At 43.1% G+C, this 14,137-nt stretch overlaps 1 protein-coding gene across 1 annotated transcript in view; it reads left to right on the forward strand.

Moving 5' to 3' along the window:
- LOC306913779 (uncharacterized protein) overlaps positions 1 to 14,137 on the forward strand; it is a 76,518-nt gene that overhangs the window by 28,650 nt on the left and 33,731 nt on the right. Inside the window, exons 3-4 of the mRNA XM_079490591.1 lie at positions 8,715 to 8,881; positions 13,037 to 13,168. Coding sequence (XP_079346717.1) covers positions 8,715 to 8,881; positions 13,037 to 13,168 — 299 coding nt within the window. The remainder of the gene's footprint in view (positions 1 to 8,714; positions 8,882 to 13,036; positions 13,169 to 14,137) is intronic.

The raw sequence follows: 14,137 nt of genomic DNA on the forward strand, positions 1-14,137 counted from the left end.
TGTGTGTGTGTGTGTGTGTGTGTGTGTGTGTGTGTGTGTGTGTGTGTGTGTGCGCTTGTGTTCAACTGCTACTAATGTAACTGTTTTATGAATGGCTCTGCTGTTGGACCAGAATTGATACTTATATGTATAGTATATTTTGTTCATGGACTTGAGCCTGTCTTGGAAGTTGGAGCAATGCCATTAATATAATGAATACCTTATTGTATACGTTGTTATAATACGGTGTTGGGTGAAAATAGCAGATCTACAAGCTGACCCACATCGCCACATTTCTTTCAGCTTTCACATATATTCATATTATTACATGCTTTAAATAGGGATCGATTTAGATTATTTGATCAGCATATTGATTATTTCTTTATGATGGATCACTAATAACTGTTACTGTTGCACTGCATATTTCTGAATAATCTCTGGTCTTTATGTTGTTGTTCTGAACAGCCTTTTAGTGACGATAGAACAACAAGTCATCTGATGTTGTTTAGTTTACAGAGAGACCTCCACATTCAATTAGTTCTGGGTCGTTTCTCTCTCTCTCTCTCTCTCTCTCTCTCTCTCTCTCTCTCTCTCTCTCTCTCTCTCTCTCCTACTCACGCAGCCATGCTATAACTCACTGCTCTGTCTCTATGTCTCTCGCCCGGTGACGACGGCACTGGGGGAGATGAGATTAAGCAATTCATGTTTTATTTGCAACACCTAATGGTGCGTCCACAATGCAGCGTCTTGTGCTCGCATTCTTTACCTCCGTCAGAGTAATTGAGCCATGTGACTCTCTCTCTCTCTCTCTCTCTCCCTCAGTCAGAAGGACAGGAACATTCTATCAGTCTTTAGACACACAACAACTTGTTGGTATCAGTGTTTATTTAGCCTCATTCCGTAGCAACCGTTCTGGTGACTAGTATGTTCTATTTAATCTATTTCTCTGACTGTCTGTCTTTGTCACGCTGAGACAAAGACAGGCAGCGCTCGGGTGTTGTTGCACTCTGAAAACAGCTGATCTACAAGCTCACAGCTCACAGCTCACAGCTCACAGCCCATCTACAAGCTCACAGCTCACAGCTCACAGCTCACAGCCCATCTACAAGCTCACAGCTCACAGCTCACAGCTCACAGCTCACAGCCGATCTACAAGCTCACAGCCCATCTACAAGCTCACAGCTCACAGCGCGCACGGAACAAGTGTAAAATCAATTATACAATGCCATCAATGCCTAGGAAGAAAAAAAATTGTCGACAAAATAATCAGTAGATTTGGTCGACTAAAACGGACTGAGGTTCAGATGGCTATCTATCGATGCTACGTATTTTTATTGTATTCTGTTGTAGCGATTGTCTACCGTCTACGACATGGATCTGTCCTCAGGTGTTAGGGTTGAACATATAGAACATGTTCAGGTGTTTAGACAGATATCTGCTGTTGAGTTTATAGACGGGTGAACAGATAGAACATGTTTAGGTGTTAGGGTTGAACATATAGAACATGTTCAGGTGTTTAGACAGATATCTGGTGTTGTGTTTATAGAAGACAGAGCTCTGGACACGTTCAGGTGTTTAGACAGATATCTGGTGTTGTGTTTATAGAAGACAGAGCTCTGGACACGTTCAGGTGTTTAGACAGATATCTGGTGTTGTGTTTATAGAAGACAGAGCTCTGGACACGTTCAGGTGTTTAGACAGATATCTGGTGTTGTGTTTATAGAAGACAGAGCTCTGGACACGTTCAGGTGTTTAGATAGATATCTGGTGTTGTGTTTATAGAAGACAGAGCTCTCTGGACACGTTCAGGTGTTTAGACATATCTGGTGTTGTGTTTATAGAAGACAGAGCTCTGGACACGTTCAGGTGTTTAGACAGATATCTGGTGTTGTGTTTATAGCAGACAGTTCTGGACACGTTCAGGTGTTTAGACAGATATCTGGTGTTGTGTTTATAGAAGACAGAGCTCTGGACACGTTCAGGTGTTTAGACAGATATCTGCTGTTGTGTTTATAGAAGACAGAGCTCTCTGGACACGTTCAGGTGTTTAGACAGATATCTGGTGTTGTGTTTATAGAAGACAGAGCTCTGGACACGTTCAGGTGTTTAGACAGATATCTGGTGTTGTGTTTATAGAAGACAGAGCGCTCTGGACACGTTCAGGTGTTTAGACAGATATCTGGTGTTGTGTTTTTAGAAGACAGAGCGCTCTGGACACGTTCAGGTGTTTAGACAGATATCTGGTGTTGTGTTTATAGAAGACAGAGCTCTCTGGACACGTTCAGGTGTTTAGACAGATATCTGGTGTTGTGTTTATAGAAGACAGAGCTCTCTGGACACGTTCAGGTGTTTAGACAGATATCTGGTGTTGTGTTTATAGAAGACAGAGCTCTGGACACGTTCAGGTGTTTAGACAGATATCTGGTGTTGTGTTTATAGAAGACAGAGCTCTGGACACGTTCAGGTGTTTAGACAGATATCTGGTGTTGTGTTTATAGAAGACAGAGCTCTCTGGACACGTTCAGGTGTTTAGACATATCTGGTGTTGTGTTTATAGAAGACAGAGCTCTGGACACGTTCAGGTGTTTAGACAGATATCTGGTGTTGTGTTTATAGCAGACAGAGCGCTCTGGACACGTTCAGGTGTTTAGACAGATATCTGGTGTTGTGTTTATAGAAGACAGAGCGCTCTGGACACGTTCAGGTGTTTAGACAGATATCTGGTGTTGTGTTTATAGAAGACAGAGCTCTGGACACGTTCAGGTGTTTAGACAGATATCTGGTGTTGTGTTTATAGAAGACAGAGCTCTGGACACGTTCAGGTGTTTAGACAGATATCTGGTGTTGTGTTTATAGAAGACAGAGCTCTGGACACGTTCAGGTGTTTAGACAGATATCTGGTGTTGTGTTTATAGAAGACAGAGCTCTGGACACGTTCAGGTGTTTAGACAGATATCTGGTGTTGTGTTTATAGAAGACAGAGCGCTCTGGACACGTTCAGGTGTTTAGACAGATATCTGGTGTTGTGTTTATAGAAGACAGAGCTCTGGACACGTTCAGGTGTTTAGACAGATATCTGGTGTTGTGTTTATAGAAGACAGAGCTCTGGACACGTTCAGGTGTTTAGACAGATATCTGGTGTTGTGTTTATAGAAGACAGAGCTCTGGACACGTTCAGGTGTTTAGACAGATATCTGCTGTTGTGTTTATAGAAGACAGAGCTCTGGACACGTTCAGGTGTTTAGACAGATATCTGCTGTTGTGTTTATAGAAGACAGAGCTCTGGACACGTTCAGGTGTTTAGACAGATATCTGCTGTTGTGTTTATAGACGGTTGCGTCCGCTCTTCAAACGAGCACTTTGGCTGCCCGGTCGGACAACCTGAAAGCAAACTCCACATGTTTATTTAGCTGCCAGGGAGGCAACCCTTAGTGCCAACCAACGCCTGGGCCTGTATTGTAATCTTTACTTTTAACACAAAAGTATGTGGCATTAAAATAAACATACTAATTACTTTATCACTATTTACTTAGCAGAGACCTTAGTAACCAATCTGGTGGCATGTTGCATTCTCTGACACACACACACACACACACACACACACACACACACACACACACACACACACACACACACACACACACACACACACACACACACACACACACACACACACACACACACACACACACACACACACACCTCTCCGCTCTCATATCAGGACCTGCAGGGAATTAGGTAATAATCTCTCCAGCGGTACGCTCCGTAACGCTCAGTGCATTTTTCTCTTTTCTTCTCCAAACCCGTTTAGTTCTAGTTCTAGAGCGACAGAGAACCTCTAATGTTGTTTAGTCACCAAATCACAGCACAGAGTGGCTGAGCCCGTTCTGGGCGGGAACCCCTTTTGGTGTTTTAAGCATTATGTTATACTTTAGCTGTTGAAAAACAGCAGATCTACAAGCTCGTAGTGCGGCACTCGGTGCCGCGCTATGAGCTTGTAGGTCTGCTGTTTTTGAAAAATCTTTGAATATATGTTCTTTCAGAGCGAACGTTTTTAACTCAAATCTTTGCTTCTGGGGCGGGGGGGGGGGGGGGGGGGGGGTCCCTGGAACTACATATTTTCAGATGGTGGTCGGCGGCCAATTACATATATTTTTGGGAGTCCTTGACATGAAAATGTTTGAGAATCAGGAACTGTCAGGATTTAGAAGACATTTGTAGAATCGTCCTCAGGTCTAAATGGATTCATCATCATCATCATCATCATCATCACCTTTTATTTATACTATTTATACTTATTTATCAATACAGTTGAGGCCAAGCCCTCATTTTCAATGCAGCCGAGGTTACAATACACACAATACAGTCACAAAACAATACATCAAACAACATTATAAATAGGATAAATTACAAAGGAACTTTATACAGAAAAATGTTCCAAAAAAACTTTTCAGCCTGTGACCCAAACGATGACCCGATCTACAAGCTCTCAACACGTGGTGAAAGCGACGCGTTGGGAGCTTGTAGTGCAGTGTAAGTGTAGTGAGTTGTAGTTATTCTCACAACTTCTTCAACATTTATTTTCAACTTTATTTTCGAATTTCTTAGATTTTTCTTTTCATTCTTCATGAAATCACTTACAAAAATCACTGCATTTGGTTTTAATTCATGATTTTCTTTCCACACATCAACCAGAGCCGTACACTGACTGGTTGAACTACGCTGTTGAATAGAGAGATTGAAAGATACATTCTGTACTGAAAGAGTTAAAAGATACGTTTTATTCTGTTGAAAAGAGAAAGATAAGTTCTGGTTGAAACTGTAGGTGTTGAACGGAGAGATTGAGAGATAAGTTCTTTCTTTGTTAAAAGCGTGAAAGTGAACTGGATAGTATGACATCATGTGACATCATGTGACCGACACGTAGAGTTCAAACCAGAGTTTGAGGTAGAAGGAATACCTGTTGTGTAAAAACCATCAGTGTAGAGCAGAGTAATGCAGCGCTGCCCAAAACCATCAGAGTAATGCAGCGCTGCCCAGAAGGTAAAACCATCAGAGTAATGCAGCGCTGCCCAGAAGGTAAAACCATCAGAGTAATGCAGTGCTGCCCAGAAGGTAAAACCATCAGAGTAATGCAGCGCTGCCCAAAACCATCAGTGTAGAGTAGAGTAATGCAGTGCTGCCCAGAAGGTAAAACCATCAGTGTAGAGTAGAGTAATGCAGCGCTGCCCAGAAGGTAAAACCATCAGAGTAATGCAGCGCTGCCCAGAAGGTAAAACCATCAGTGTAGAGTAGAGTAATGCAGCGCTGCCCAGAAGGTAAAACCATCAGAGTAATGCAGCGCTGCCCAGAAGGTAAAACCATCAGAGTAATGCAGCGCTGCCCAGAAGGTAAAACCATCAGAGTAATGCAGCGCTGCCCAGAAGGTAAAACCATCAGAGTAATGCAGCGCTGCCCAGAAGGTAAAACCATCAGAGTAATGCAGCGCTGCCCAGAAGGTAAAACCATCAGAGTAATGCAGCGCTGCCCAGAAGGTAAAACCATCAGAGTAATGCAGCGCTGCCCAGAAGGTAAAACCATCAGTGTAGAGCAGAGTAATGCAGCGCTGCCCAGAAGGTAAAACCATCAGAGTAATGCAGCGCTGCCCAGAAGGTAAAACCATCAGAGTAATGCAGCGCTGCCCAGAAGGTAAAACCATCAGAGTAATGCAGCGCTGCCCAGAAGGTAAACCATCAGAGTAATGCAGCGCTGCCCAGAAGGTAAAACCATCAGAGTAATGCAGCGCTGCCCAGAAGGTAAAACCATCAGAGTAATGCAGCGCTGCCCAGAAGGTAAAACCATCAGAGTAATGCAGCGCTGCCCAGAAGGTAAAACCATCAGAGTAATGCAGCGCTGCCCAGAAGGTAAACCATCAGAGTAATGCAGCGCTGCCCAGAAGGTAAAACCATCAGAGTAATGCAGCGCTGCCCAGAAGGTAAAACCATCAGAGTAATGCAGCGCTGCCCAGAAGGTAAAACCATCAGAGTAATGCAGCGCTGCCCAGAAGGTAAAACCATCAGAGTAATGCAGCGCTGCCCAGAAGGTAAAACCATCAGAGTAATGCAGCGCTGCCCAGAAGGTAAAACCATCAGAGTAATGCAGCGCTGCCCAGAAGGTAAAACCATCAGTGTAAAGCAGAGTAATGCAGCGCTGCCCAGAAGGTAGATGTTGATGTGATCTACCAGTAGGTCACATGACCTGGCCCTAAAATATATATAATCAAAAAAGAAAAAAGTCATCCACCACTTGGAGTATAAGGTGACTTCATTGATTGACATCAGATAGGGCCTGTCAGCTCAGACCCACAATGCAATGCAGGTACATTTTGAAACTATTTTCAGCAATGGGATAACCATGGTAAATGGTGCATTTATATAGCGCCTTTATCCAAGGCGCTTTACATAGATTGTGCATTACATTCACCCATTCACACACACATTCATACACCTTTACATAGATTGTGCATTACATTCACCCATTCATACACACATTCATACACCTTTACATAGATTGTGCATTACATTCACCCATTCATACACACATTCATACACCTTTACATAGATTGTGCATTACATTCACCCATTCACACACATTCACACACCGTTACATAGATTGTGCATTACATTCACCCATTCACACACACATTCACACACCGATTGCGGCGGAAGCCATGCAAGGCACCAACCAGCACATCGGGAGCAATTTGGGGTTCAGTGTCTTGCCCAAGGACACTTCGACATGTGGACAGGAGGAGGAGCCGGGATTCGAACCGCCGACCCATGGATCATTGGACGACCTGCTCTACCTCCTGAGCCACAGCCGCCCCAAATCATGTTTGGGTGGATAGACCCTGTTGGGTGGACAGACCCTGTTGGGTGTTGGGTGGACAGACCCTGTTGGGTGGACAGACCTTGCTGGGTGGATAGACCCTGTTGTCATTTAGAAAGTCATAAAGGTGCTGGAACCCCTGGTGTAGACACAGGATATAACTGTAGTGTTAGTGTTATATATACACAGGATATAACTGTAGTGTTAGTGTTATATATACACAGGATATAACTGTAGTGTTAGTGTTATATATACACAGGATATAACTGTAGTGTTAGTGTTATATATACACAGGATATAACTGTAGTGTTAGTGTTATATATACACAGGATATAACTGTAGTGTTAGTGTTATATATACACAGGATATAACTGTAGTGTTAGTGTTATATAACTGTAGTGTTAGTGTTATATATACACAGGATATAACTGTAGTGTTATATATACACAGGCTATAACTGTAGTGTTTGGGTGAATAATAGAACTGTGAAGGTTTCTGACAGGTGGAGGTTTTCATGCAGTGACTCAAACTATGACCAAACATGTTCGTCAACTACCTTTTATCACCGACGAAAAGTAAATAAAATCTATGACATGGATATCCGGACCAGTTCCAACTTCCATGTGGACATCCTGTATGACTAGATCATTGCATCATGTGACTCTGGTTCTGACTGGTTCTTATTGCATCATCAGGTTCTGACAGTCCTATGACTCGCACACACGCGCACACATGCACACACGCACGCGCGCACGCACACGCACACGCACACGCACACACACACAAAGGACGTCTCCTCTCATACTGTTATTATCATATATTATACAGTAGTATATTATATAATAATAATAAAGCTTTATTTATATAGCACCTTTCAAGAACGAGGTCACAAAGTGCAACAAAAATAATACAAAGAAAAACCATAATAATAATAATAGCACAACAGTGGATAACAGATAATAAAGTGAAAAATGCATTAGAGAAAATATAACAATCGCAATGATAGAAGATTTAGGGATTAAAAGCAGCTTTGTATAAATGGGTCTTCAGGAGAGATTTAAAACGAGGAAGCGAGTCTGATGTCCAGAGGCAGGGCGTTCCACAGTGAGGACGGACTGCAGAGGCCCGGTCGCCTATAGTTTGTCCTGTTCTTAATGTAAGTAGAGCCTTGCCCGCGGATCTCAGCTCACGGGTTGGCTCATAGGGGCATAGTAGGACTAGGACGGGGCAAGGCCTTGAAGGTGATGGGCAGCCAATGGAGGGTGGCTAGGATGGGTATGATGTGGTCCTGTTATATAATATAATGTTGTATTATACAAGTAAGACGCGCAAACGCGGGAAGCGAACGCAGCTCGTAAATTGCAATAACAACAATTAGAATAAATTACGTACTTTTTAAGGTTTTTTTTAAGTTAAGTTTTTTTAAATTAAACGTTTTTTCAAGTTTTTTTTTAGTGTGTGTATGTGTGCGTGCGTGCGTGTTTCTTTTTTAGGTTTTTTTTTTTTTAAAGTTTTTTGTTTAAGTTTTTTTTTTTAAGTTAAGTTTTTTGTGTGTGTGCGTTTTTCCTTTTTAAGTTTTTTTTTTAAGTTAAGTTTTTTTTTAAGTTAAGTTTTTTGTTTGTGCGTTAAGTTAAGTTTTTTTTTAAGTTGTGTGCGTGCGTGCGTGCGTGCGTGCGTGCGTGCGTGTGTGTGTGTGTGTGTGCGTGCGTGCATGTGTGTGTGTGTGTTTTTGTGTGTGATACAGCTGCGCCCTCTGGTGGTGGGCGGGTGGTGTTACAGCGTGACACACACACACACAGACAGACACACAGACGTGATCTGCTGGGTCTCATAGTAAATGCTCACTGCGTTCGCAATTATTCTTCTAGGTAGTGACAGTCCTACCACAGGAGGATTAAAGGACGTCTCCACCAACACCAGGACATTAAAGGACGTCTCCACCAACACCAGGGCCATGAAGCTCAAACATCAGTCTCTGCAGGACCGTCTGGAGCTCTGTGTTCTGGAGCTGAAGAAGCTCTGCATCCGAGAAGCTGTGAGTAAAACTACACCTAAACTACTACTACTACTGAAGAAGCTCTGCATCCGAGAAGCTGTGAGTAAAACTACACCTAAACTACTACTACTACTGAAGAAGCTCTGCATCCGAGAAGCTGTGAGTAAACTATTAATACTAACCCTAAACTACACCTAAACTACTACTACTGAAGAAGCTCTGTATCCGAGAAGCTGTGAGTAAACTATTAATACTAACCCTAAACTACACCTAAACTACTACTATACTGAAGAAGCTCTGCATCCGAGAAGCTGTGAGTAAACTATTAATACTAACCCTAAACTACACCTAAACTACTACTGCTACTGAAGAAGCTCTGCATCCGAGAAGCTGTGAGTAAACTATTAATACTAACCCTAAACTACACCTAAACTACTACTACTACTGAAGAAGCTCTGCATCCGAGAAGCTGTGAGTAAACTATTAATACTAACCCTAAACTACACCTAAAGTACTACTACTACTGAAGAAGCTCTGCATCCGAGAAGCTGTGAGTAAAACTATTAATACTAACCCTAAACTACACCTAAACTACTGAAGAAGCTCTGCATCCGAGAAGCTGTGAGTAAACTATTAATACTAACCCTAAACTACACCTAAACTACACCTAAACTACACCTAAACTACTACTACTACTGAAGAAGCTCTGCATCCGAGAAGCTGTGAGTAAAACTATCATAATATGATACTTTATTTGGTACGTTATTGTCAGTTTGCACTGAGATGTGTGTTGCTGCCCAGCAGCCTTGTCTGCAACACACATACACACATTTGAGAGAGAATAGAAAAGAACATTCAATTACATACATCAGTAATTTGGTCATCGCAAACGGAGCCTTCTTTATTTCCCTGTCAGTTGTACATATTCTGCTTCAGGGTGAACTCCTCTCTTAAGGTGAGGTGATCATTCTGTTCCTGTTGACAAACCGAGCGGGGCTTGGCCGTCCCGTCCCGTCCTCTCCTGTCCTCTCCTGCTGGGACATGTTTTTAGGAGAGCTCGTTGTACACACGGAGAGTTGACACCTCTGACTGCCTTCTTTTTTATCCCCTCGTAGTGACAAAAGAAACTAAATTGGTGGGAGAGTCTCTGTTCTCAGAGAGTCTCTGTTCTCATGGGATTGTTTGTCCTCTAAGTGAGGAATAAGAAGTGATTCAGATCAGATTAGAACAGAACAGAACAGGGTGTGTTCTGCCGTGACTGTTTCTCAGGTGAAATCACTCCTGATGTGTTTTAAAATGTGGGTTAGGGTTTATTTACTGGGCTGAGGAGTAGTCTGTAGCTCAGTGGTTCTCAAACCTTTTCATGTCAAGGACCCCCAATTTGACACTAATCAGCCCCGCGGACCCCCATTTGAAGAGATAATGCCAGGGACCCCCATGAGAGAAGATGTATACGTCTCTCTAGCAGCGATTCTCAAACCGTTTAATTTCAAGGACTTCCAGTTTGACATGCATTAGTCTACATACCCCCCATTTAATGGCATTTCTAGTTGAACTCTGATGGGTCCATTTGGTTCCATTTGTACACTCAGAGTTATAGACCAATAAGGGTCCATTTGGTTCCATTTGTACACTCTCTGAGTTACAGACCCATAAGGGTCCATTTGGTTCCATTTGTACACTCAGAGTTATAGACCAATAAGGGTCCATTTGGTTCCATTTGTACACTCTCTGAGTTACAGACCCATAAGGGTCCATTTGGTTCCATTTGTACACTCTCAGAGTTACAGACCAATAAGGGTCCATTTGGTTCCATTTGTACACTCTCTGAGTTACAGACCCATAAGGGTCCATTTGGTTCCATTTGTACACTCTCAGAGTTACAGACCAATAAGGGTCCATTTGGTTCCATTTGTACACTCTCGGAGTTACAGACCCATAAGGGTCCATTTGGTTCCATTTGTACACTCTCTGAGTTACAGACTCATAAGGGTCCATTTGGTTCCATTTGTACACTCTCTGAGTTACAGACCCATAAGGGTCCATTTGGTTCCATTTGTACACTCTCTGAGTTACAGACCCATAAGGGTCCATTTGGTTCCATTTGTACACTCTCAGAGTTACAGACCCATAAGGGTCCATTTGGTTCCATTTGTACACTCTGTGAGTTACAGACCCATAAGGGTCCATTTGGTTCCATTTGTACACTCTGTGAGTTACAGACCCATAAGGGTCCATTTGGTTCCATTTGTACACTCTCAGAGTTACAGACCCATAACATAAGGGTCCATTTGGTTCCATTTGTACACTCTCAGAGTTACAGACCCGTAAGGGTCCATTTGGTTCCATTTGTACACTCTCTGAGTTACAGACCCATAAGGGTCCATTTGGTTCCATTTGTACACTCTCAGAGTTACAGACCCATAAGGGTCCATTTGGTTCCTAACTATCACTTAGATGAGGACCCCCTGGAACTCCCTCCAGGACCACTGGGGGTCCCCGGACCCCACTTTGGGAACCACTAGTTCCAGGTGTAGTTGTCAGGTCAGGTGTGGTTCAGGCTGCCTTCCTGACACCAGGTGTAGTGAGGTCTGGATGGTTCAGGTGTAGTTTAGCCCATTTTGCGCGGGAACCCCTTTTGGTGTTTTAAACATTATGTTATAATTTAGCTTTGACCTACAAGCTCATAGCGCTACGAGCTTGTAGAGCTTGTAGCTTTGTATTTCAGAAAACTGGAGGCTTTAGAAGATTTTTTAAAAGTGTGGAGGTCAGGCCTAGGTTTAGATGCCGTCTGCCTGGCTGACACCAGGTGAAGTGTGGAGGTCAGGCCTAGGTTTAGATGCCGTCTGCCTGGCTGACACCAGGTGAAGTGTTGAGGTCAGGCCTAGGTTTAGATGCCGTCTGCCTGGCTGACACCAGGTGAAGTGTTGAGGTCAGGCCTAGGTTTAGATGCCGTCTGCCTGGCTGACACCAGGTGAAGTGTGGAGGTCAGGCCTAGGTTTAGATGCCGTCTGCCTGGCTGACACCAGGTGAAGTGTGGAGGTCAGGCCTAGGTTTAGATGCCGTCTGCCTGGCTGACACCAGGTGAAACCGGGCCGTCTGCCTGGCTGACACCAGGTGAAACCGGGCCGTCTGCCTGGCTGACACCAGGTGAAACCGGATACAAGAATGAGACGTAAAGAATGTGTTGTGAAAGGGAATCTTTAGGGGGGGAAATAGCATTGTGCAACTTATAGGCCTCGACTTGTAGAGATATTTCCAAACTAACTAAGGACCACTTTCAGCTTCTGCTCTAATGAAGACGTTCTGTTAACCAGGTAGAGATTAGTCAGAGTTACTACAGGGTCCCAATATCTGTGTGTTCTTAGGAAACACTTTGACTTTGTATGAAGCCTAGAATCCCTATTTTCTTCTCAGAGGAACATTAGCCATAAACAGTGGATCTGTGTTGTGAGATCAGCTATACAGTATGTGAGCTTGTAGATCAGCTATATGTGAGCTTGTAGATCAGCTATATTTGGAAGAGAAGTTTGGTGTAGAAGAGGGAAAAAGGACAGACCAAGTACAGAGCCAGTGGTCAAGTTTACTAAGTACTGAAGAAGTGGTCTGAAAATACACATTAATTAGAAAAGATAAGTCAACAAACAAAATAATGTACACATCACTGATGACAAACACGTCTACGAAGCTATCCATGAAACTCTAGTAAAACGTTTAAACTGCAACACAATTCTATACATTATTTAATGTAGTGGAGGTCTCTGTGTCATCATCTGCCTCTCAGGTGACCTTTCACCTTGTAGTGAAGGCTGTCGGCGTGCCTTTGATTTGATTGATTGATTTATTGATTGATTGAATACTTTGTTAGCGGTTTCCCCCCCAAAAACATCATCTAGAAATCGAAATAGCAACGGTATAACTTGAATTATGTTTTTCTTATGTGTATTTTTAGTGTGTTTTAAGGAGCTGACAGCCAGGTTATCTCCTGTATAAATGTAGATGTTTACTGTATTTTATGTGTGTTTTAGGAGCTGACAGGCAGGCTGTCCCCAGACTATCCTCTCCTGTATTAATGTGTATATTTCTATATATATTTCTGTATATATTTTAGGAGCTGACAGGCAGGCTGTCCCCAGACTATCCTCTCCTGTATTAATGTGTATATTTCTATATATATTTCTGTATATATTTTAGGAGCTGACAGGTCGTCTGTCTCCAGACTATCCTCTCCTGCCAGGAGAGAAGCCTCCTCAGGTCAGACGACGCATCGGCGCATCCTTCAAACTGGACGAGCAGAGCATCGTCCAGCGAGGAGGAGGACCAGAGGTACGATAACAACTAAACTAAAACTACCTAAACTACCTACTAACCCCAACCCTCTACCGAGGAGGAGGACCAGAGGTACGATAACAACTAAACTACCTACTAAAACTACCTAAACTACCTACTAAAACTACCTACTAACCTACTGACTCTACCAGAGTCCTGCAACGGGTCGGATACCCGTGGATACCCCGTGGGTACCCGAGTTTGACGGGTGGGAACGGGCGGGACAATATACCTTTATAAATTAACGGGTGCAGGCGGGACGCAACGCAACGCGGGTGGGTGACCTTTTTTAATCAGCGGAGCCGCACTCACTGCACGATGTTATAAACAGCAGCTGAGCTGGGGGGGTTTTCTCAACAGTTAAATCCGTCACATGCCCAAGGAATGGTCAGTGATGTCACATCACTGCCGAGTCCTTCATAATGTTCTGTTTCTGCTGCTACTTCCTTGTTGCATAGCAGTGACATCACGGCCCAATCCTTGCTTCCTTATCGTAGCATTTCACGTGGAGTTTATTTTTTTATCACCAGGCTGCAGCCTGTACTGTAACCTATATTTTTGTTCGTTCGCGCTGATGAAACACCAAGGTATTATAACGTCAAAAATTCAACACAAGCTGTAAAGCTAACCCAGGTAATGTTGGCCTAATGCGCCACTCTGTCTAAGTGTAAATAAAGTTAAAAAGATGAGCCTGATGAGTGATGGCCGTGTTTGAAACAGCCTTGGATCAAGACGGTCGACTCATCAGGCTAATCTTTTTTTATATCATCCTCTCCTTGTTGATATATTATGCCAATATGCCATTCAGGTCGAAATCATGATATAACTCTATGTTGTGTTAATAAGCAGCAGTATAGCCTCAGTCAACTACATGTCTTCATGATATAACTCTATGTTGTGATAATAAGCAGCAGTATAGCCTCAGTCAACTACATGTCTTCATGGTATAACTCTATGTTGTGATAA

Source organism: Electrona antarctica (assembly GCF_951216825.1).
Source record: "Electrona antarctica genome assembly, chromosome: 21".
NCBI classification, from domain to species: Eukaryota; Metazoa; Chordata; class Actinopteri; order Myctophiformes; family Myctophidae; genus Electrona; species Electrona antarctica.